At 32.3% G+C, this 25,125-nt stretch overlaps 1 protein-coding gene across 1 annotated transcript; it reads left to right on the top strand.

Annotated features, from left to right (window-relative positions):
• The first annotated feature begins 628 nt into the window (after positions 1-628).
• On the top strand, positions 629-25,125 carry LOC129233420 (histone H1.M6.2-like). Its single transcript, XM_054867449.1, has 3 exons — positions 629-836; positions 17,754-17,815; positions 24,209-25,125. The coding sequence occupies exons 1-3, from the start codon at positions 761-763 to the stop codon at positions 24,335-24,337; spliced, it is 267 nt and encodes an 88-aa protein (XP_054723424.1). The 5' UTR covers positions 629-760; the 3' UTR covers positions 24,338-25,125.

Here is a 25,125-nt window from a genome sequence, read left to right as displayed (position 1 = left end):
ACGAGTTTCGTTCGAAGGATTCGAAGTACCTCGAATCCTTCGAAGAAATATTTTAAAATGCAGTATATTAAAAAAAAAAAAGTTTTTAAAGTGAGAACTTGCCACTTTAATACAATTAATTTTAAGGCTTTGATCTATTAATCCTGGTATTGTTAATTTGTTACGCTAGATGGCGGCACTAACAATTTTCGTTTGAATTTTGACTTGAAGTATAGGAAGAAATTCAACAAAATACTCTCTTCAAAATCGGTAAAAATAACGTCAATACGATCATTTGTTTTTAAAACGAAACACAAAAGAAGAAAAGACTCTATTCAAATTTTATTTTGCTTTGCCCTCTCTTTCAATCTACTTTTTTTCCCCCACGAACAGTTGCTTGTAGTGCTCTTACTTCGCAGTAGATGGAGCCAGCAAGAAATTAACAGTTAAAAATTTATTCAAATAAAATTGTCCTAATTCATTTATTTTAATTAATTTAATTTCTCCTAAACTAAAAGAACCGTATTGTGACATACCAATACTTCTCAAAATGTTTGATTTCAGTCATAATTAATAAGATGAGCTTTTTATCAGTGCCAAAGTTTGAAATTTATGAGCAGCCCGAAAACAACTAAACTGCCAGAAAATTAAGGGGAAAAAAATCACAGTTGAAAAAAAATTCATATTTTGCAACGGTTTCATAGCGTTTTGTTTCATCTCCATTGATTGAAAGGTTTATTATTTTGTTCTTTGGAGCAATTGAAGTTAATTGCGGTAAAAAATGCCTCAAGGATCTCGTGCGAAAGCATCTAAAGCCTCTCCAAAGAAACCGAAGATCACAAAAGTTTCCAAAAAGGGTATGTATTTCCTTAAAGTTACGATATCATCATTATGTTTATCTGAGACGCTATGTATAAATCAACGTTCAGCATGTCAAATATTTTTTAAAAATGTATTTCATTTCTATTGAACCGCTGTATTTTTGTCATCAATCTTCTCTGACAACAGAAATTTTGATGAATTTTCTAATTTTTTATTTGAAGTTATTTGTCTGATGAAGATTTTAACATGATCGAAAATGGGAAAACTTCTTAGTTTTCACCAAATTTACGAAGTGAGGAATTTTTCAGTCAGACACTAGGATTGCATTTCAAGATTTTTTCTTTAATGAAATTCCTAGCTCTAAAAACAAACTAACGTTTCACAACATTCTGAACCCCCCGTAACAGAGTACTCTTCACCAAACTCGGAAGTTCAAAAAGAGAATCAGACTACACTCAACGTCAATAAAAAAAATCAATTTCTCTTAATTCAAAAGTTGTTTCACCAAATTCAGGGGAAAAGAAACTTAGAAAAAAAAAACAACAACAACCTGAAACGGTATACATGGGTAATGTCCAGGGCGCAGTTTTTCAACCTTGACCCATATGAAAAATGAGAACTTTAACAGGCCCATCATTGCAGATTTTGTAGGAAGGGGGGGGGACAAATGGTATCTAAGGTGACCATTATTTACCCCTTCTAAGCAGCATGCAAAGGCAACTGTGTGAAAAAAAAAGCATAGTTTTTACAAATTATGCTTATTAAATGGTAGAGCCAGGAAATAACTTTGAAAAAGAATCGATATTTTTTTAATGCACAAGTTTACTTGAGTGTATTTAGTGCCAGAGTATTTTTTAAGGAATTTTCATTGGGTGACCAAGTTTAACATATAAAGACGGTAACCTTCCAATAATCTTAACTCTTTTCTTAACAAACATGTGCATATATCCTCACCTCAAAACAACAACAGGATATCTGTGTGGTTATTTCTGGATTCAGTTGATCTAACTGTTGTTCTGAGCAGCTGTTTAAGACTTCTAGATTAAGAGAAAGTCAATATGAACCTAACCAGAAGTATAGTATTAACTTTGAAATAAAGAGGATCTGGGGCATTGCCGGATTTACGTAAAGCTAAGCAAGCTATAGCTTAGCTTTTTCTTTAAACGCCTAAAAAAGTCGGAAGCGGTACCATTTAAGTTCCCGCAATTTTTTAGAGATATTTACATAGACCAATTAAAATGTTTTAACTATTACAATCTGAATAGTATAGAATTTAAAATTACTAGGATTTTTAAAAAATGAAATTGTGCTTAACTGTTCATTCACTGGTTGGTCTACCTTAGAACACAATAGACTCGCTTCTTTCATTCCTGTGAAGAAAATTCTGTTTGAATGGTTTTTTGCTCAAAATTTTTGAACTAAACTAGACCAATTATACTATGTTCCTGTTTCTGCAACAGTAAAGGTATGTAGCTCTCTTTGTACAGCATTTATTTACATTTAATATCATTCTAAGTAATTCTCTGTAGCGTTCTATATAGTCATATGAAGGCATTGTTTATGAAAACTGTATGTGCAGGGTAAAATCGGGTACTAACCAAGGAGCAAAACGGGGTACTACCCCCATACACAGAGAGAAAGATGCAACCGAAAGAGGACAAGAGAAAAGGAAAACGTCATTTTGACGGACTCCCCTACAAGCTTCATCTTCAGGCAACATTAAAAGAAAAGAAAAAGAAAAATGATGGAAAGAAGACCAAAGATCAACGGAAGAAAAAAAATCTGAAGGAAAGATAAACGAGTCAAAGAAAAGGCAACATAACAAAGATGCCAAAAAGCAACAGACAGAAAATAAGCGCTCAAAAAAGGAAAAACCGAAGGAGCAAAGGGATGAGTCCAGTGAAGAGGATGACAATGCTGCCTGGATTTACTACAATGAGCTTTTCTCGGACTCCAAGGGTAGTGAGGGATAGATCCAATGCATCTAATGTCGTCGTTGGGCGCATGAAAGCTGATCTGGGGGCCGAAGGGGAGGATAACTATTTTACTTGCAACTTGTGTCAATAGGTCTTATATTACAGCAAAAAATTAAAGGTAAAGACAATTAAACTAACTGACAACTCATGAATAATTCTTTTTATACGTATTCAGTTATGTTTTGACAATAGTTAACATATGTCACTAAATGAAACTTGAATTTTGTGGAAACTTTTAAAATTTTTATTTTCCCATAGCAATAAAGTGTCTATACCCGTTTTTGCCCCACTATTGGGGAAAAACCGGGTAAAATGACTTTTTTACAAAATCATTAATAAAAATAAAATAATAAAATCACTTATGTTTTTGAAACTGGTTCCATTAATAGATAAGTAGTGCATACTTTTGCAAGATTTTGTTCATTTATGTTAAAAACTGATTTCTGGAAGCCTGCAAACCTCAGGGTCCCATTTTTACCCCACTTTCCCCTGCCCAGAAAACCAAAAAGTAAAAGAAGCACCTTTTGTGTTCTGCAAAATTTCTCTTAAAAGTATCCTTTTATCTGAAAGCGCACTACCACTTTTTTGGTCTGGGGAATACACTACTTCCCTCAGGGCATTTTTTTTCTGAAACTGAAATCAATTTTAGTCTATAGTGCAGATAAAAGGGTTACGGAGTTCTCTCGCGAAAATTTCAAAAAGTGAAATATTAAACTATCTTTAGTAACTAGAGACGTACCGAGTAGCACTTTGGCCGAGTACCAAGTACTCAGCTTTTCACTACTCGGCCAAGTACCGAGTACCTAGTTCCAATTATGTTTTTTGAAGAACCACAACAGAATAGACTTCCATGTCCAAATAATTGTTAATAAAACAAAATTCCAGGTGAAATTTAATTATGCATTATTGAAAATATTTTGTTTGGGCTCTCCTCTGATATGCCCCCCTCTTGGCGAGATTTTAATTTTTCGCTCGATACGAAAATCGCCAATAAGGCGATAACTTGGCAACCCTGGTTTTGCAACTTGAACGCTGGAAAGTAGTTTCTCTAAGTCTGTTTTTGCACGTGTATGTGTTTTAGGAGGTAGGTGCTCATATGTTTCGCTCTTAGGGAGATTTTAAGTTGAATACTCTAAAATAAAGTTTCAATTCAAACTTTATTTTAGAGTATTCTTTTTCTTGTTGTTTTTTAATGTTAATTTAGTTGAATTTTCTATTTTAATTATGAGTTCGGTTTGTGATGTTGTCCAAATGTATCAATTGAAATTTTTGAATGAATCTTCTTTTTCTTTTTCGTCAGGTCGTCCAACGTTTGGACGTACCGGAGTCCTAAATAGATTTTTTATATTTAAACTAATTGAAAATAAAGAGGTTAGGTAAGTGAACATATTTTGAATTATTGTGTTTTTAGTGTGTTTCTGGTAGTTTGTATTTTGGTCTGGTTGGCATTTTTGTAGCACAAAAATGGTGTTAATTTCACATAAAATCTGACTTTATTGTATACTGAACGGAGGAGATCTGTGACTTATATCCGACTGTGATGTATATTAAAAGTCGGAGGGATAATGGACTGAGCGGCAGCGAGGTCCTGGCGAGCCCAAGGTCTCATAGTACTTTCGTAATGAGACCGACGCAGGGCCGGCGAGCCGAGGTCTCATTACGAAAGTACTATGAGACCGAGGGCTCGTATCCCGGAGAAACAACGGAAAAAAATTAATGCATTAATTTCATTAAATAATTAATGACATAATTTGAATTTTTCCTGTTGGCGCTAAAAAAGCATCGCTAAGAACGATGTATGACATATGACGTCATACATAGTTTTCTTGGCGACGCTTTTTTGGCGCCAACAGGAAAAAGTCGCCAAGAGGGGGTATATCAGATTTGTTCCTTTGTTTGTGTCAATAATTTTAAATAAGTTATTTTTTAAACTAAAGTTAAACAAATACATAAAAGGTAGGATTAATCAAGTTGGAATTAAAACAAATTATATCAATCTATACTTTTAGTCCGCTAAACGTAAATAATTTTTAAAAGCAAATGGAACAACGTTAAAAGCACAAATGTGCAGGAGCACTGCAGACACATGTTTCTGCATTACAAGGAACATCTTTTTCAGTGCATAAAATGTGAGCTAATGACTGTAAAAAAAATCGGCCTTTTAACGATGTCTTTAAATCTACAAGCTCGCATTTTGTGCATTGAAAAAAGCATTCCTTGTAATGCCAAAACACGTGTCTGCAATGTTCCTGCACATTTGTGCTTTTAACGTTTTATTTTTTAAGAAAAGGTATTTTTATGCTTCAAAAATCCATTTAATAATTTAAAAAAGCATGGCAAACTTCATTATTCTCAAAATTAGAATTTGACTTTTAAATTTGAATTGGAAACTGTTTGCAGCATATTATATGCTTGCACTTTTTTATTAATTGTAAAATCTGCTTTGAACAATATTCAATTTTTTACAACTACTCGGTATTGGCCGAGTATCGAGTACTCGGCAAATTGGCTGAGTACCGAGTACTCGGTACGTCTCTATTAGGAACTTTAAGGGAATGCCGAAGGTTTGAAGACTTTGTCTAGCAATTTTTTGATAGTTAAATCTGAAAAACACATTTAAAGGCCTTGATGCAAGAACCAACTTTGACTAGACTCACTCATTTTTGGTAAGACCAACAAATAACATCTGTCCGGTAGAAGGGCTAATATCTATCCTACATTACTTACTAGAAAGTAGAAGTCTGATCTTACATTTGTGTCCATTGTTGTAACAATCGAAACTTCTATATTCTCCACATGCAAAAATCTATTTAATTTTTTTTTTTTTTTTTGGACTAAACTGGTTCTTGCATCCAAGTTCTCCATTGTAGACTTAAGACTATCGTTGGTGACATTTTTAGGGCTACAAAGGGACTTCATTCCTGAAATACCTTAGGTACCCCGTTAAGTATAAATCCGGGCCTGATTACAACTAATGTTGCTCAAAAGAAAAAAAACCTTGCCCCCCCCCCCCCCCAACTCAGTTCTAAATCCGCCTATGTTCAGGAGCTCTCTCTCTTCTAAGTCGAAATTTTGTCCTGTTTCAGATTCAGTTTATCGTAGTTTAGACTTGCTTTCCCGTGTGCGATTCTGAGATGAAAATACTCGTACAGCGATAAGTTACAATAGACCAATGAAATATTTTGCCAACTGACAGCATTTAGTAGAATCTGTCACAACCAGTGAATAACCAGGGCAGTGCACAGAAATTTTGAGGCCCGTCACAAATGACTTTTGCGCCCCCCCTACCTCTCTATATGGTTTTCCTTACGTCCCTACAAGGCACGTAGCTAGAACTTTGTTAAGGGGGGGGCGGGGGTCTAAGGTTGCACAAACTTCAAAAGAGGAGGCATGCTAAAGCAGAATTAGTAGCTGATAATTACACAAGACTAAGGTAAATCCAATTAAAACTGATCATTAAAATATGATAATTAACTAAAACTAATTAAATAATTGAAATTAATAGAGTGAGTCATTAGTTAAAACTAGTTAACAAAAAGTTTATGTTAAGTGGTAATCACATACAAAGTTTCCAAATATGGGTGAACCTCTGTCCTCCAGAAAATAAGTGATATATTTTCTATTAATAAAAAGGGCCCAAGAAAAGAAAAGCGGAAAACAAAAACTGTTCCAAAAATTACTTGGAAAATGCTTGCGATAATTTTATTATCGCTTTATATTAAAGCTTTGTAATATATTTCGACAAAATATGTACATATGTACTTATGCCATTTTATTTGAAAACTAGAAATTCACCCGTCAAGGCATGACGGGTGAAAATTGCTTCAACTCTTCTTCATTTGAACGAAGCAATTGCCTGTTTGGTGATATTTTGATAGTTGAAATTTTAACTCTAACACCAGTGGATTAACCCTAAACTCCAGTAGATAGCGTTCATTGTTTTCGTTTCTTCATTCCTCTGATATGACACAGTCTTACCAGTAAAACTGTTCAAGTTACCGGATCGAGTTCAGCCTTGTCACAATAAAGCCTTTCCTTGCATGTTAAACATTACCAAAACATATTATTGAATTACATATCATGCCGTGGTGCGAATTCATTGTTGAAACACGCGGGTTACTCGATCATCGGCATTATTTATATGAGGATAAATAAATCTATATCTATGGAGTCGAATGTATAACTATATGAATGTTACATAACGTAACCCTGTCCGATTTGAACAACATTTCAGGCAAAATCCCACAACTCTCTCAAGAAAATATTAACAAGGTTTCATTTAAAAAGCTTGAATTAGTTTTTATTTATTTACATTTATAATATTCTTTTGATACCACGAAATAGAATGATATTTCCAATCTTATCCGTTTTCTAATTATCATTCCTAATCATCAATTAAAAGCTTGAACAAACTATTAACTCTTAGGGGGATGGAGGCTTCCTTTGTTGCAACCATTTTTTATATATATATATTTTCTTTCTTCAACCAACTGACACAGTGATTTCAGTTAGCTGAAAAAAAAGAGAAGCAAGAAATAAATGGTGTTCTCAAGTGAAGTCGCCATTCCTCAAAGGGTGAAAACTGTTCGAAAAAATTTTAAATATCGGAAAAGGCGTATTGCCGTTTTTATCATTTTTTCTTTCTAACAGGGCTGTGTTAGAGGCTTTAGCCTTTTGCGGAACAAGTGCGAACCAACGATATGGCATCCAGTCATTCATATGCCACCATTAAGGCGCGGATGTGAATGTCATAGGAAAATTTGAAGCCCAGTTTCCACCAGATGGAGACACCTGAGCTCTCTTCGATATGAAACTGCAAAAGGAATTTAATTTTGTGAAGAGTATTCACAGTCAAACGACCTAAGGGATCTTTTACATGCCGATTAATGGAATGTATACCTAATGAATTAAATTAAGCATCTGTGTAATTTTATTTTAACAACAATACATATCATATTTTACGACGCAGGTAATGATTTTTTTTCTTCAATACTATGTTAGCAAAACACTCTATTGCAAGAAATAGTAAATATCTTTAGCTTGAAGAAAATAAGTGTTTAAAAAAAAAGGCAATATATAAAAGAAAAGCTCAAAAACATTTACCTCGTATTCACCTTTTTTGTTTCTTTGCTTGTAACGCAGTAAATAGTGGTAATTTTCACCTAGTAATTTATAGTTAAATGCACATGCCTGTTTTTTGTTAAATTAATGCTACCTTCACAATTTACTAAAGATGGATGCATAGATGCTAATTAAATAACTCCTTAGTACAAAGCCAGTGAATAACAATCAGAAAATGTATTCCAATGATGCAAATACAAATATGTTTTATGGAACAACATCGAATAAGATTTTTTTTCGTCAATTAAAAACTAACTGTTTTTCTTTTGGGATCATAGAATCACAATTCAGTAAGATTTAAAAGTAATAATTTCTAATAAATTACTTATTACATGCGTTAATGGGCCGAACTTGTAATTTCATAAACTGATCACAGTAAAATATTCAAGTAATTTTCAATTTATTTTTCTATAAAATTTTGATACCATAAAAAGTTTGTTACATCAACTTCAAGTTTTATTTATTCATTTATTTTATTTATTTTACCTTCAAACACGAATTTTTTTTTGGGGGGCATTTAATATGTTCCATGATCATGCATAAATATTGGGGGAAAACATCAGTAAAAAATCTACGTAATTTGTTACTCAGAAAGGAGAGAGATGTTAAAAGTAGTGATGTGGATCGGGTAAATACCCAGCGGGTAGGTAAATATTTTTTGGGTATTACCCAAGGCCTGGTAAATACCCAAAAACTGGGTATTTTATAAAAAATGCAAAAAAGTGAATGAGAATTTTTTTTAAAAATCTAAATATGAAATAATTGGTGAAACTGATATATACATATGTATTACACAGTTTATAATATTTTTTATTGAAAGACTTGATGAAATCTTGAAAGAAACATATCGTGAACCAAGGAATCTTTCTTTTCAATGTCATAATTGGAGAAGTATAAGCAATTCAGGGTTCGTACGGGTCATGGAAATCCTGGAAAGTCATGGAAAAAAAATAAGAAAAGTTCAGACCTGGAAAAGTCATGGAAAATTGAAATTTTCACTGAAGGTCATGGAAATTTATTTCAAGTCATGGAAAAATGTCCTGGACAAAGATAAAGTAAGAGTATCTAAAAGAGCATTAGAAATCTTGAGTGATATAACAATTTAACACATAAAAGCTATTAAAAGTGGAGAATTGAGCGATCTTAAAGTCAAATCTGAATTTTGAAATCTCATTACATCCACTTCTGTCACACCCACTTGCCTTTATTTGTCAGGTGATTTTACTGCTTGAGCATAACTCATTTTGATTTTACTATTATTTTCAACATTTCGAAACAAATCTGATATACCCCCCTCTTGGCGACTTTTTCCTGTTGGCGCCAAAAAAGCGTCGCCAAGAAAACTATGTATGACGTCATATGTCATACATCGTTCTTAGCGATGCTTTTTTAGCGCCAACAGGAAAAATTCAAATTATGTCATTAATTATTTAATGAAATTAATGCATTAATTTTTTTCCGTTGTTTCTCCGGGATACGAGCCCTCGGTCTCATAGTACTTTCGTAATGAGACCTCGGCTCGCCGGCCCTGCCTCGGTCTCATTACGAAAGTACTATGAGACCTCGGGCTCGCCAGGACCTCGCTGCCGCTCGGTCCGTTATCCCTCCGACTTTTAATATACATCACAGTCGGATATAAGTCACAGATCCCCTCCGTTCAGTATACAATAAAGTCACAGATTTTATGTGAAATTAACACCATTTTTGTGCTACAAAATGCCAGCCAGACCAAAATACAAACTACCAGAAACACCCTAAAAACACAATAATTCAAAATATGTTCACTTACCTTTTTTACTTTTCTTTTACTTCCTCACGTGAGGCAGTTCACATATGTTCCGCTCTTACGGAAATTATCCCATTTTTTATTATCATTACTTTACAAAAATATTTAAATTATGTTTGTTTTGACAAAAAAAATTCCAAAAAAAACAACCTTATTTTACTTGTAGAAAGAACAGAATTACATCTAGAACATAACATTTCATTCATAAGTAAACCAATTTCCCTTAAAAATTCTAAAAAAACCTCTTTATTTTCAATTAGTTTAAATATAAAAAATCTATTTAGGACTCCGGTACGTCCAAACGTTGGACGACCTGACGAAAAAGAAAAAGAAGATTCATTCAAAAATTTCAATTGATACATTTGGACAACATCACAAACCGAACTTATAATTAAAATAGAAAATTCAACTAAATTAACATTAAAAAACAACAAGAAAAAGAATACTCTAAAATAAAGTTTGAATTGAAACTTTATTTTAGAGTATTCAACTTAAAATCTCCCTAAGAGCGGAACATATGAGCACCTACCTCCTACTCCTACCACACAAACACGTGCAAAAAGACAGACTGCGAGAAACTACTTTCCAGCGTTCAAGTTGCAAAACCAGGGTTGCCAAGTTATCGCCTTATTGGCGATTTTCGTATCGAGCGAAAAATTAAAATCTCGCCAAGAGGGGGGCATATCAGAGGAGAGCCAACATTTCTTATGTTTTATATTCTGTAGTAGCGAACTTGCACTTTCCTGATTTTGCCACACCCACTCAAAAAACGCAATTCAATTGCATCAAAGCTCGTTTCCATCATCCTTAAAAACTTTATTGTTAAATTTATCAGAGTTTATCTTAATTTGTTGAACATTTTCTTTACTAATAATAAAGCTGAAAGTCTGTCTGGATGTCCAGAGGATGTCTTTATCTCTGTGGACACGCATAACGCCTAGACCGTTCGGCCGATTTTCATGAAATTTGGCACAAAGTTAGTTTGTAACATGGGGGTGTGCACCTCGAAGCGATGTTTCGAAAATTCGATGTGGTTCGTTTTCTATTCCAATTTTAAGAACAAAACTATCATAAGATGGACGAGAAATTATCATAACATGAAACCGTAACATGGCACAAGTCAATTGGCGAGATACGAAATTATCATAACGTGGAACCGTAACATGGGTACAAGCCAATTGGAGAGAAAATTCACCATACATTATTTGTAAATATACAGGCGAACCAAAAGACCTTTTAATTTTTCTATTACGGGCAAAGCCGTGCGAGTACCACTAGTAGAGAATAAAGATCTTTAGTCAGGCAATAGAAGATAGAAAAAGGGGAATTCTAATACTCTAAACATTAGTGCCCATACACACGGCCTGCTAAACTAATCCATGCGGATCATTGCTACGTTCAATGTCAGGACTCAAATATTATGTTCTGGAATTTCTGGACCTATTAATTTATATGCATTTGAAAATGTGCAAATAAATAAACAAAGCAAGTACTTTTGAATCAGAGGATTTGTTCAGTACTGAATGTTTTTTTTTACACAAATATCTGGTTTTGAAACAAAGAACTAAACTATGTGGCTTTACTTTACAGAACCAAAATACTGTCAAGTTATGTGGATGATTAAATCAGAGCCGTGTCCAAGGGGAGGGTTTTAGGGGTTAAACCCCTCCCATTGAAAAAAAAAGTACCGTCAAATGAAGAAAACGATCGACTTAAATTAACTTCAGGGTTCGTACGCCCTTGAAAAACCTTGAAAAGTGCTTGAAAAAAAAAGTTCATTTTCAAGTGCTTGAAAACCTTGAAAAAGTTTTAAAACCTTGAAAAAGTTTCTTAGTGCTTAAATTCTCTCAAAAATCAACGAATTGTGCTTAGAAGTTTTAAAAAATTATTTCACCACTGCAATTTTCTGAACATGTGTTCAGTATGCAACATCGCGAAAAATTGCTTCCGTGTTTGGGATTTCAATCCTTTTGCATCTTGTAAATATTTTGATGTTTTTTACAACCGAAAGATATTTTGACATATGGTACCTTAGATTAGTTTATTTTTTGTTTAATTTCATTAATTAACAAAGAAATTAATTTGGAAACCATGACAACATTCAACTTACTCGGGTTTCGCGGAAAATTGTTCTTGTGTTTGAAATTTCAATCTTTTTGCATCCTGCAAATATTTAAATATTTTGGCTAATCAAATGTTAGTTTCGCATATGCTACCTTAGATTAGTATATTTTTTGTTTAATTTTAATAAAAAACAAATAAATTTATTTCATGGGAAACATGCCACGTCGAACAAACTCAGACTTTGCGAAAAATTGCTTCTCGTGTTTGAAATTTCAATCTTTTTGCATCTTGCAAATATTTAAATATATTCACTAATCGGATGTTATTTTCATATTTGCTACCGTAGATTAGCATATTTTATGTTTAATTTCAGTAAAATATAAGTTTATTTTATGGGAAACATGACAACATTAAACTTAATTCACGAAAATTTGCTTCCCTTGTTTGAGATTTCAATCCTTTTGCATTTTGTAAATATTTTATATTTTTGGCAATTAGTAGTTATTTTAAAACTGCTACATCAGATTAGCTTATTTTATTTTAATAACTAAAGAGTTAAAGAATTTATTACCTTGGCCTTGTTTAATTATTTGCTTATTTATTTTTGCAATTTTGAATGATTATCTTTACCTAATTTTTGGTCATAACAGATTTTTTTTTAAAAAAATTTAAATTTCAGCAGTTGAGCACTTAACAAATTAACTTAAAGTTTGTATTTTAAATGTAAAGTTGATTTAAACAATTTTATTTATAAGTACATCATTTTTTTATGTCTGCTAAAATAAATAAGGTGTATAACAGGGGTGGTTGTGTTATGATTATTCACTTGAAATCCAGTAGTGTTCGTTTTTATGCTTTTACCTCCCTATATCTCCAATTTTCCCCTTTTCCTCAAATGTTCAAAATTACTACTTTATTAAGGTTGTGGGTACTTGGAGCTTACTGAAAGAGGCTTTAATCAGCAAAGGGGTAGATAGCTTAAGGAGGGTCATTCATCTTCATTTGGATCTAATAAATTGACCAGTACCAGCCTAGCTAGGCCCAGTACCTGTTGCTGGTTATCAACAGGCACTGGACATTATATTTCTATGCAGAATATTTTGACTTAATAAACTATTTTATGAATTGTATGCATAGCAAAAGTTATTCTTGTACATATGTATATTCAAGTAATAGGGGTCTTAGTTTTAAAAATTATTCCCCCCCCCCTTGCCCCATTTTGCTCTTTGAAACTTTCAGGTAATATTTTATGAACTCACAAATCACAATTACACCTGAATATTATTGCCTTTCTAAATTTAAATTCTAATTTCAACAATAACCCATTTTTTCCCAAAATAAAACTACTTTTGTCATAATATATGTCAACTTCTTGTGAACCTTTTCAATTTCGAAATATGGCTCTATAAATCTAAACTTGCACATTTATTGTCTATTGCAAGTTAATCAATGAAAGCTGAATAGGCTCAAGTTTGCATTCAGAGTATTTATCACTGCTTAAGCTGCTTTTGCATATTTTGAGGTGTAGAGACTGGACTGTGGACTTTCATAAACTTTTCTTACTTCCTAATTTTTAAATTTACTCGAGGACAGTTGAAATGCCATATTGGCTGAACAGCTAATAAATACATACGAATAATTGATTTGCATACTTATAAATGATTTGCAAACCTAATATTTTTAGAACTTAATAGTGCAAACTAAAATAACTTTCTGGGTAGTGTTTTTGTCCTAACCGCCCTTATATTGTAATAAACCACTGTATAGATATTGGAAATAAATGTTGAAACCGGGGGGGGGGGGGGGGGGGGGGAGTGACTTCAAAAACTATTCTCTGGCAATGCCATTGAACTTGGGTATTTTAGTTTCTTCCCATAAAAGTTAAAAGCACTTATGAAAGGTTTTTTTTAAAGTATTAATTTGCTGATTCTAGAAAATATACAAACCTCTGACTGCTGCAACCTTTGAAAAACCTCAAAATCAAACCTCTTGGTATCTGCTTCTCTTTATGACCAAACTTTTTAAACATTTTCAGAAAAACTTTCAACACAGTAGATCTTTCATCAAAGCGTCTCTCGTTGTAGAAAAAGCAATTTTGTTTTCCTATACTTTTTTGTATTATTGCCTTATTTCTATGTGTTTGTAGTAAATGAAATCTGCATACAATATTTTTAGTACAAATTTATGACATTGCCTTGAAAACAAAATTTTTTACCTTGAAAAGTACTTGAAAAGTGCTTGAATTTTTTTCTGCCTAAAGGGTATGAACCCTGAACTTTAATTTGAATCTTTTATAACTTAAAAAAAAATTGCGTAACATTCAAATGTTATGTAATTTACAACTGTTGAAGCTTTGCCGACTAAAATAATAATTTGGAAAAACTGTGGTGGTAGAACCGTTGAATTATCTACCAATACAAGGCACTAATATTGCTTATTGTAAGTAGGTAATGATGACTTTGGCATATGTTGCAGCTATGAAGATGTATTAGTGATTGTGTTTAGTAATGTAATTTGCATCTACAATACGCTCGTTCTAAGCCTTATTTCAGAACATAAAATCTGATATGCATTCTCTTACACAAAAAGAATTCATGGAGAGTTTTAAATACTTGTTGCAATAAACCGCATAGGTAACAGATTTAATTAAAAAGAAACAAACAAGGTTTGATAAAAGTGAACCTGTAAAATGAAGGAATACTTTGGTCACTTGAGCAGCCAGAATTATTCTTCTAGGGGAAGGGGGGGTACAGCAGTACTTACAGATGCATGAACGCCATACTGGGATCGATAATTTGTAGTTCAACTAAAGGTTGTGAGGGATTGACTCCCCCCCCCCTCCCTCAGGTAAGATTAAAACCCCTCCCTGTATGAAAATCTGGACACGGGCCTGGATTAAATGCACTATTGACTCTAAAAGGCAACGTTTAGAGCAACCTTTTTCCCATTCATTATCAGTCTGCCTGTTTATAACAAACATATTACATTTAAGCATCATCATATTCGATTCATTGCATTTTTACTTTACTTAAATTTATATGATGAAGGCAAATAAGAATAGTTTAGTTTTTTAAGTGTATACTGATATTTTTTCCGCTATGAGTAAGTGCTTCATTGAGGCAGTGGCATTCATGTAGAAGTTTTGCTAATGCTCATTTCCAGAAATTGGCAAGTTTTATATTAAATAGTGCTATATTCTCTTCGTATAACAAGGTCATGAAAATTTTTATTGAAGTCATGAAAAAGTCTTGGAAAAGTCATGGAATTTTTTAATCGAAATAGAGTATGAACCCTGGCAATTCATTATGAACTTCAGGATTTCAAACTTGCAATCTAGGTTAGTCATATCCAAAATGAAAAAAAAAAGGAAGCATGAGGGATATTTGGAAGAATAAACTGAGAAGTTATTAAGACACTATGGTGTTATTTTTTTTATTGATATTTAAGTGATAACATGGAAAATATAGAAACAGTTTCCACATTAATAAGCAAAAAAAAAAGCAAAATTTTCTTTTCTGTTGCTTTGCTCATTTGCATTTGTTCCCCTGTAGGGTGGGAAGGTAAATATTTTTTTGGATATTTATCCGAAGGCAGGGTAAATCCCCTAGTAATTGTGCATTTTGCAAAAAATTTTTTAGGTAGTATTAAAAGGTGACTATTTTCTTTTTTAAACATTAACCCCAAAATAAAAGATTAAAAATTTTAAATGAATTTTAAATGTTTATGTATATTATGTGTGTGTGTGTGTACATATATATATATATGTGTGTGTGTGATACAGACTACACCTGAACAATTGAACTAAGTTTGGAGGAAATTTCTGCATAAGATATAGGTAAATAAATAGTAATAATAAATTGAGCGACATTTCGTTACATTTTGATGTCATGCAGGGGATATATTACTGGGTTATAAAAGACTAGGACCTTAAAAAATTGATGTTTGCTTTTTTTTTTTTTGTAACCAATTAAGCTTTTTTTCTTTTTTGTAGAATGGCTTTTTATATCTGAAATTTGGCTATCAACGTTGATTAGGCATATCCAACACATTTAATATGAATATCATATTAGATTGCTAAGCTGTTTCACACAATAATTCTTTAAATATGTGATCAAAATACAATTTTTGGGCAAAAATTTATTGTTTTGTATATGATTGGTTGTATATATACATAATGGAATACATACATAAAAGTATTTTAGTTGAATATAAATTTTTGAAATAAATACCCGGGTATTTACCCATTTTGGGTATTTACCCGGGTATATACCCTGGGTATTTACCCCTAAAAATAAATACCCGGGTATTTTACATCACTAGTTAAAAGTAATATAAAAGTTCAAATAAAATTTGTATCAAAATATAAAATGAATCTGAAATGAACCATGCCAAAAATATAGAGTTGAAATGCAAAAAAAAAAAAAAAAATCAATAATTATTTTTTTTTATCCTCAAAGACACGAAATGTGTAGAATTTCTTTTTTCGCTGCTGACTTTGAATCTAAAATTAGTTTTTAAATGAAAAACACATTAACACGTAAAATTGCTCGTACTATCAAGAAAACTTTAAAAGGGAGCACTGCAACTTACCTAGTTTGGGTAAACTTAATTTTCTTTTGCATACAATTTTGTTCAAGATATGTTTCCTATAAGTATAACGTAGATAAAAACTGCCTGTTAAAACAGAAAAGGATCGGAATTCAATTACTGATTCACCAGGAACGCACCTCACTCTGGCTATCTTTCGTACAACATGCGTCAATGAAATCCACGAAAATCCAAAAAGAAAAGAGAAAGAAAACCACGCCAATGAGACTGTGGGATACGGCGGAAGTGGCAATAAATGATTGTTTTTACTTTGCTAATGGCAATTTGATGGACCAAGGAGAGGGGATGAATTTCAAGGTCACTGGACCCAGCTGGTTTGATAGTCGAAAGGGACATTTCCCCGTTTCGGACGGAGTAGGTGACACAGCAAAAAACAGACGAAAATTGGGAACCTGCAGTTGTTGCACGAGGTTCTCGTGTTCTGAATTGACTCAAGCGCTGAGGAAATTGCCGATTACTGGGAATATTTAAGGGGAGAGAATGCTGCGTTTTATAAAAACATTATCTTTCGGAAAAATTTTGTTGATGCAAGATGCAACAACTGAGAAAAAAGGAGAGGGGTCTTTCGGGAAGGGGGGGGTCCGGACCCCATGGACTCACCCCTTGGCTACGTCCTTGTCCATACATATATTTCACCCCTCATTAAAAAAATCTGACCTCCTTCAGGCACTATAGCAGGGCCGGGGCCACTTTATGCGGGCCCCTTCAATTTTTGTTAATATGCGTACAAGGTATTAACACTTTTTTTCGTCCCCGGCCCTTTTCCAGGCCGCGTCCGACCCCAATTTGCTTGGCCCCCTCCCGTTTCCTCAATGTGGGAGCCATGGCGCCCAGAGCTCTAAAAATTAGAGAGAAAGTAAAAAACCTATTTTCAAACACTTTTTTCACATATAGTGTAAACGAATTACATGTGTTATTATTATTATTATTATTATGACACTTTAAAAAAATTTATGTGTGAATTTAAATGTATTAAGTTCAATAAAAAAACTGCTTGAAGTGGCCCACTCGGCGGTTGGCCCAGTCGGGGATCCCCGACTAGCCAACCTGGCAAGTCTGCCCCTGCCTACAGGTAAGAATCTCTAAGGACCAGTCAAATTTTTACACATACTGGTGCCGGTCCGCTGGTGGAGTAGTTGAGAGTCGCTACTGTGATGTATGTGTCCTGTTTAGATTTTTTAAATGTTCCTTAAATGAAGAGAATCAACATCTCTTTTCTTCTCATTATTGTCAATTTCAGCATATTTAACTCTACTGAAAAAAGTGAATGAAATGGACAACCCTGTTGCCAACACATGAATGTCTATTTCTATTTTGCCTAACTTGAACTTTTATTAGTATATGTTATTATAATTAGAATTTATGAACGAATTTTTTATTTATTTATTTCCATTTAGGGAGCAGAGTCACAAAGAAGACTCCTAAAAAGACTGCAAATGAAAGAAAGAAATTACAAAAAGTAAATATTTGTGATTCTTTGACTAAAAGAAATAAGTTTCATTTACCCTTTTTTATTTTTTGACATTATTTCTCAGATTTTGCAGTGAAAATTAAAAGACTATTGTGTTTGCAGAACAGTCAGTTAACAGTCTAAGTCATGTGAGCGTAGGGTATAAATTCAGTGCAAAAATAAATAAATAAATAAATAACAGGGTGGCGACAGATCAGGGAGATCAGGGAAAAGTCAGGGAACTTTATTAATCAGGGAAATATCAGGGAATTTTGAAAAAATAACAAAAAATCAGGAAAAATTGATTTTATGAAGGAAAAAAAATGTTTTTTTTTTTTTTTTTTTTTTTTCGCTTTACAAAATTAAATATTCTAATTCCCTACGCATTTTCCTCCAATTATCTGTTCGAAAAAAGTAAAATTAATGAGGTGCGATTATACACTGCCCCATATTTGTGCATCTTTTTTCCTCAACGTCAAAGTATTGAATCTTACTTATTAACCACAGGATGAACTTATTAAGATAGCTTCTGTGTCTGTTAGGTTGTTTTATTTTACCTAGCTTGAAATTTCCTTTTACGCTTTCAATGCTACGTAAAATAAACAACCATACAGACAAAGAGGAAGGCTTCATTAATGCCTTAGCTCCGTTGCCTTTATCCCACTGTCTCGAAGTAATTAGTGTACTGTAACCACGATTTCAAGAAGAAATCTTTGATTATTAAATTAATACTATAAAAGCTTAAAAATTATTACTTCTTTAGGTTTTTAATTGCTAAAATAGAACTTTCAATTAAAAGAACTTTGTTTTTTGCCGTTATACTATTTGTTGTCACCGCAGATTATAAAGGTTTTCTTTTCTTCAGACTTAAGTAATTTTTTAATTTTATAACCAAGTTGTATTCTTTTATATATTTTGATATTAACTAATTGCTTTTTTTTCTTGCATTCAAAGTTGTTTGTTGCAAAAGCAATCTAAGATTTTTTTTCGTTACATACTGAAATCAGTTGAAATAGAGTTAACTTGTGAACTTAAGTAAATATTTTCATTTTTTTATTGTTAAAATGCTGTATTCATTCATTAAAACCTATATTTTAGATTAGAGAAATGCTCCTTATGAATGGATGTCAAATGATTTCATCTGTTTTGCATAAATATGTCAATTAGTTAGATAAGAATTACTACATTACTTCTATTCTTTCTAGGACTCGACCGATGCATCGGCCTGGCCGATGCATCGGCGCCGATGGTTCAACAATTTAGCCATCGGCATCGGCGGCCGATGCTAAATTGCAAGAAACATCGGCCCATCGGCCTTAAAAACTTCGAAAAGCCGATGGAATTGACCGATGTTTTTGAAAAAAAAAAAGACCTTTGATGTTTTACCTTTTAATACAAAGTAAAGGTTGTTTTCATATAAAATTGTTTACTAAATTTCAGTATGAATTTTTATTTGAGTCACCCCTGAAAGAGTTTTTAATACTGCATTCAGGTACCAAACAAGTTAATTATTGCGTTGTTTCTTGCTGCTGGATGCACGTAGTATCTCTCATAAGTCATAACTCCAAAATGGTAAACTGTAGAAGGATAAGTTTTCGCGTGTGGGGTGTGCGTACGTTCCAGTTGTGCACTTCCCTTTTTGTTTTCGATCGGGTGTTCTGAAAAACCTGTTTACTCATTTTTTGTGGCTATTAATTACTTATTTCAATGCAAAACTAAGATAGCGTCTCAGACTGACGGTCATTTGGTGATATATTGCCGAATTGGAGACTATGGAAACAAACATGAGATGGCAAAACCCTGCTATTCATTTTAAAACACTCTGTATTTTAAATCCGCCACTGCAAGTCAATACAAACTCGGGTGCAAGTTTCGGAAGGGTTTTTTTGCTCAATGTTTATGATTATTTTGAACTCTATTTTTTACGACTATTTTGAATTTCCGAGAACACTTGTGTGCCCCTCCTCCCACTCCCTCAATTTCTGAAATTAAACTCTAGTTATACTCCTGAGTTGTTTAAAACTAACACCATTCATAAAATTAGAGATTTTTTTTTCAAACTTTATCTATTGTTTAGAAAGAATTTAGAGCATTAATTTAAGAAATTGATTAAAGAAAGACATTTTGAATGGTGACACAATTCGGAAATCGAAGGGACTTTTGAATTTTTTCTTCGGAAGTACTGAAATAGATTCAGAAACTCTTCCGAGGTGTTGGTTTTAGCGGTTCTGTACTAGAAATATTAGGCCGAGGTTGGGGCCGAAGTGTGAGTTACTCCAAAATCAGAGGGTGACCCTCCCCCCCCTCCATTTCGTAATGCGCCATCTTTTTTGTATCATTAATAGCGATCGATTTTTTTTTCTGTTGTAAGTAACAATTTTTATGTATTTATATAAAATCAATGAATAAGTTATTTTTGTTTTTTATAGAAAAGATTCAAGGATTTTCTATTATGCAATTTTTTAAATTTCAGAAAATTACTGTTAAATTGAACAATTTAATTTGAACTTGTTTGTAAAGCTTCATAAAAGATTAAACAATCTAATTGTTCAATATTATGTATGCAAACATCAGATCAAGTAGTCATATGTATTCAGTTATTAACTTTGTGTAAATATTGATTTTGTTTATAGCTGCGTTTTAAGAACCTCGCTCTTTTCATGGCAATTTTTTTTCCAGCAAAATTTATGTCACTGTTTTAGTTTTTTGAAAAATGCAAAATTTTCTATTCATAGATTTTAAATAAGAAAAAAATATTTCTTTTATGATTTAGTATTGTAATTTATCTGTTATCTTTTTTTTAATTTGATGACTAAAAAATGTCTACGTGCAATCTTTCCAATTTAATTGCGTAATTTGTTGACGGTTTCATAGTTTTATTCTTATTTTTTTTGAATGATTTAACAACATAATTTAATGTTTTTTAACTATGTTTAGTGAACTTAAATCCATACATCATTACAATATTACTGAAATCTTAGTTATATGTTCAATTTAAAAAAAAAAAATCAATTGTTTATTAAACAGTCTTTTTGTTTTTCTTCCTTTTTTTTTTTTTTTGGCTGTTGTTCTTTATCTTTCATTGTACAGCAGTCAAAAAAGGAGAAGCATAACTACACCCTATATAGATTGTACGTAGTACGATCCAAAAGTTCGGGACAAGCTGTATAAAACCTTACCCAGAATAGTTCACATTACAGAAGCACATCCACCTTCAAAAGTTTACCTTGAGGGACTATGTACTTCTGCCAGTGTTCATATAACTTTTGGAAACACTTCTGAAAGCCATTTTTCGCTACTTTCTATGATGCAGCTTTATCTTCTCCTGACGGAGGAAAGCATCGTCCATGCAAATGTTTTTTTGCTGGGAACAGGTAAAAGTCACACGGAGCTAAGTCCGACGAAACGTTATGTTATTTGTTTGTCATATCAGAGTATTGACCAATCGAACCATGCATCCTCAACATGAAAGTCGCCTTCTTCCCTACGATGAAGTTAAAGCAGCAGCGCAAGAGGCCTTACAGGAAGTTGCGAAAATGTCTTCCAGGAGCGCTTCTAAAAGCTATACGAACATTGGCAGAAGTGCATAGTCGTTCAAGGTGACTGTTTTGTAGATAGATTTGCTTCGGTAATGTGAACTATTCAGGGTAAGGTTTTATACAACTTGTCCTCTAACCTTTAGATCATACTACGTACGTATGAGTTTTCAACTTACTATTTCATAACGTTTTTGAGTGACGTAAGTTTACGCGCATGAAGACATCACACGAGAATTTGCGATAATTAAGTGAGGAAGCGTTCAAAATGGATATTTCGGTCATCTACATGTTCTTAGGTACATATGCATGTACAGATGTGCCGAAAAAACTTGTGAAGTTTGAATTGGGTGATCGTAAAATAAAAATTTAGGTGAAAATCTGATTTTTTTTTTATTTTTTTGTGATTGCAATTCCTTATTCGTAGAAAGGAAGTAAAGTGAAATGAATCAATCATCCTTTAAATCTCTGACAATTTTATCAATTTATTTCTGTTTGATTTTTTTTTTCCATCGGCCAACGACATCGGCAATCGGCCATTTGGAGGAAAACAATCAGCCATCGGCCATCTTTGAACAATCGGCCAACAATCGGCATCGGCCCATCGGCCAAAAAATGCCATCGGTCGAGCCCTAATTCTTTCACTATTGTTATTCTTGCAACAATTATTATACTGTTTGAAAACTTAGTTCAAAATAATTTCAATTACTTTTTAGTTCTATCATAAATACACATATGTTTTTAAGAGTAATTTTAATAGTTTCTTAAATTTCTTATGCTAAGTAGTTTCTGGAAGTAAAGTTTTTTTTTTTTTTATTATTTAATTTTCTATTATCTTTCCATGTATAAAAATTTAATATACTGTTTTGTTGGTTTTTCCTTCCTTCCAAAAAAATTGTCCTGTTTTTTTGTTTTTTTAAAAAACCATTTTATTAAAAAAGTAGCATCTTTTTAAAATATATCTTTAGTTCAACAACTTTACACAACTTAAAACGTTTAAAATACTGCATTTAATACAAACATACAATGGATTTCAAGTAGAGCAAAGAAAGAAAACCATTATCATTGGTAACGTAAATCAGGGAAATTTGGTGAACTAAATCAGGGAAAAATCAGGGAACTTTTTTTCACAGTTCCTGTCGCCACCCTGAATAAATAAAAGGTCAAATATCTAAATTCTTTAATGTTTTTAAGATATAAAAGGGTTTCTACAGAAGAGGGTGTTTGCTTTCTCCAGATTTTTCTAATGACAGACCTGCATGGTTACTTTTGTTTGATGTCTCCTGTACCTGTAGGAATAAAAGTTTGCAGACAGAAAAAAAAAATCACTGAATGAGTTGATTCAGAGAGTTTGAGATAACTATTTTTCATTTTATTTATATTTTATGATCATACTTATGAAAAAAATTGCTACTCATAACCTAATTATGTAGAAAAGTGAAGTGAAATAATTTCTTGCAATTTTATTTCTCAAAAAATTGATCATAATACTTCCATGTAAATATCTGTTCATGATCACTTTTCATAAAAAAAAGATAAATTTTCATTTTAAACTACTGTATTCAATCCTTTTATTTAAAGACTAAACCCTTTCTATTTGAAAAAAATTCTGTCCCGAAAGTTTTTCCAGTTTTCAGTCTAGGTCTCCAAGTGCATAAGAAAAAAATTTAATGATCAGGATACATATTAAGAGTTTTTTGACTGAATGAATCAAGGGTATTTGTGTGTGATCAAAAAGTTTTTGGTTGCCGTTTCCGAAAATTTTTCATATTCCAAAAACATTTCTCTCTCTCTCTAGTAAAAGCCTGTTAGTAGAACCTTTCCTGCTAATATCTCACGATTTGAATTCATGATTGTTTATATGATAGCATTCTTTGCTGCATCATCTGTAAGGATTAGATTCTTTAAAATCTTGAAAATAATAACATGATTCCAAGTTTGTTAAGAGTAAGCTTTCAAATACAGTGAAGCACCATTTATAAGTTTCTCTTTAATACGTTTTTTTAAATTAGCCACTTCAGAGTCTAATACACATTAACCTATAGCTATACATTTTTTCATTTGTATGCTTTTTTCATACAGTTCCTTCAAAAACGTATAAATGGTGCTTCACTGTATTTTTTTTAATTAAGCACTGAATGATTTTTTCCCTTACTTTTTTACTAAACTTTATACTGTAAAAGCACTTATTTTTGAAAAAATGGAAATATTAGTAATTTTCAAATTTTTATTTGAACGGTGCCAGAAGTTGAAAAATCCTCCGCCAGAAAATATTTTGGATTAATTTTTCGCGACTTGCGAAAATAAGTGATAATACAATAAATCTAAAGATAAGCTACTGCTGTAGTTAAGATCAATTTTAAAAACTAAAAAATGATTGAATAAAATTTACAGCCGTAATCATTTTTGGTAAAAGGTGGGGAGGGGGGTTCTGAAGGAACTTCAAAGCAGCCCCAATTTGAGTCTGGATTTATCTCTGTACATCAAACTTGGTTTTTGAAAAATACTTCATGCTCAAGACATGAAATATACCGGTAATTTCAAATGATGTGATTAATAAATGCCAAATATTATTTTTGCTTTTATGAATTAACAATCTAGGGTTTTTGATAAAGTTTTGAGGATTTTTCTATGTCATCAGTTTTAATATTATAGAAAGAGATTTTTGTGTGGGGAGGAGGGTAAAGAAAATAGCAATATTGTTTTCCGAAATATGGTATAAAAAGATAAAAAAGTAAAAAAATTAGCATTTGTAGAATGTCTGTTCAATGTGTTTAATACTTCCAAAGAATAAGGTATTAAAATCTAAATTGTTAATTTATTTATTTATTTTATTTATGCATGTGGAATTTTTATATTCTTTCAGGCTTTGGAAACAAGCATAAAAACCGACATTGAGAATGAAATAAGAACCAAAGCTGGTGGCTCTGGTGCAGCTGCCAAGAAAAAACCAGCAGCCAAACCAAAAGCCAAGGGCAAAGGGAAAAAGAAATAAAGCAAAATTTTATGCACATTCATATTGAGTCTTCAATATTTATCTTGATTTTAAAATATATATACAGTGAAACTTACAAAAGCCCAAGTGCCATGCGGACTTGTGTCTTCATTGAAAAAAAATCCATCTAAAGAGTAATGTAAAAGAAAATGTCACCTTATTACTTCTTTATCAAACGACAGTATTACTGTATATATATTTCAAAAGAAAAATCTTTTGCCTTTTTTTTTCATATGAGCATCATCAAAGGTTTTAATTAAATGCTCTCTCTTGTGTTTGAATCACCTTAGTTGCTTTGTATTGTGTTTTACATGTTTGAATCTCTTAGACCATTTGTTTTCTGAATGTACTGAGTGTAACTTACTCACATTTTGATTTCTTCATACATGATAGTAATTTATGTAGCTTCACATCATATGGTTTAGAAAGCAAGAAATCTCTCACTTTTTCATTACAAACGGACGTACTAGATTTTGTAAAAATATTTTTGCGACATTCTTCAATGACTTTCATTGCGTTTTTCAAGTTTCTCTGATATGCAATTTTTACTCTTTCTTCAGGATATTCACTTTTAACTTCATTTCTTTTTGCCGATGAATTAGGCAAAATGACAAGTTTCGAAATAGATTGCAAAACTTGATGACAAAAGGTTTCTTGCTTTCCATGTTTTTGTACTTCATCATTTTGTTTCTTAATGTTGAAATAACCTATGATGGGGAAAAAATATATTTGATGAAGTTTTTCAATTACCATTGTCATTTTACTGTTGGACATCAATAAAATAAATT

This window comes from Uloborus diversus, unplaced genomic scaffold (genome assembly GCF_026930045.1).
Source record: "Uloborus diversus isolate 005 unplaced genomic scaffold, Udiv.v.3.1 scaffold_40, whole genome shotgun sequence".
NCBI lineage: Eukaryota > Metazoa > Arthropoda > Arachnida > Araneae > Uloboridae > Uloborus > Uloborus diversus.
The sequence above is the reverse complement of the archived record's forward strand: the minus strand, read 5'-3'. Positions and strand labels throughout refer to the sequence as shown.

Excerpts from the sequence above, each read along its gene's own strand:
- LOC129233420 (XM_054867449.1), top strand. The coding sequence starts at position 761 with ATGCCTCAAGGATCTCGTGCGAAAGCATCTAAAGCCTCTCCAAAGAAA. Across the intron at positions 837-17,753 it reads CACAAAAGTTTCCAAAAAGG|GGAGCAGAGTCACAAAGAAG; the intron begins GTATGTATTTCC and ends ATTTCCATTTAG. Across the intron at positions 17,816-24,208 it reads AAAGAAAGAAATTACAAAAA|GCTTTGGAAACAAGCATAAA; the intron begins GTAAATATTTGT and ends ATATTCTTTCAG.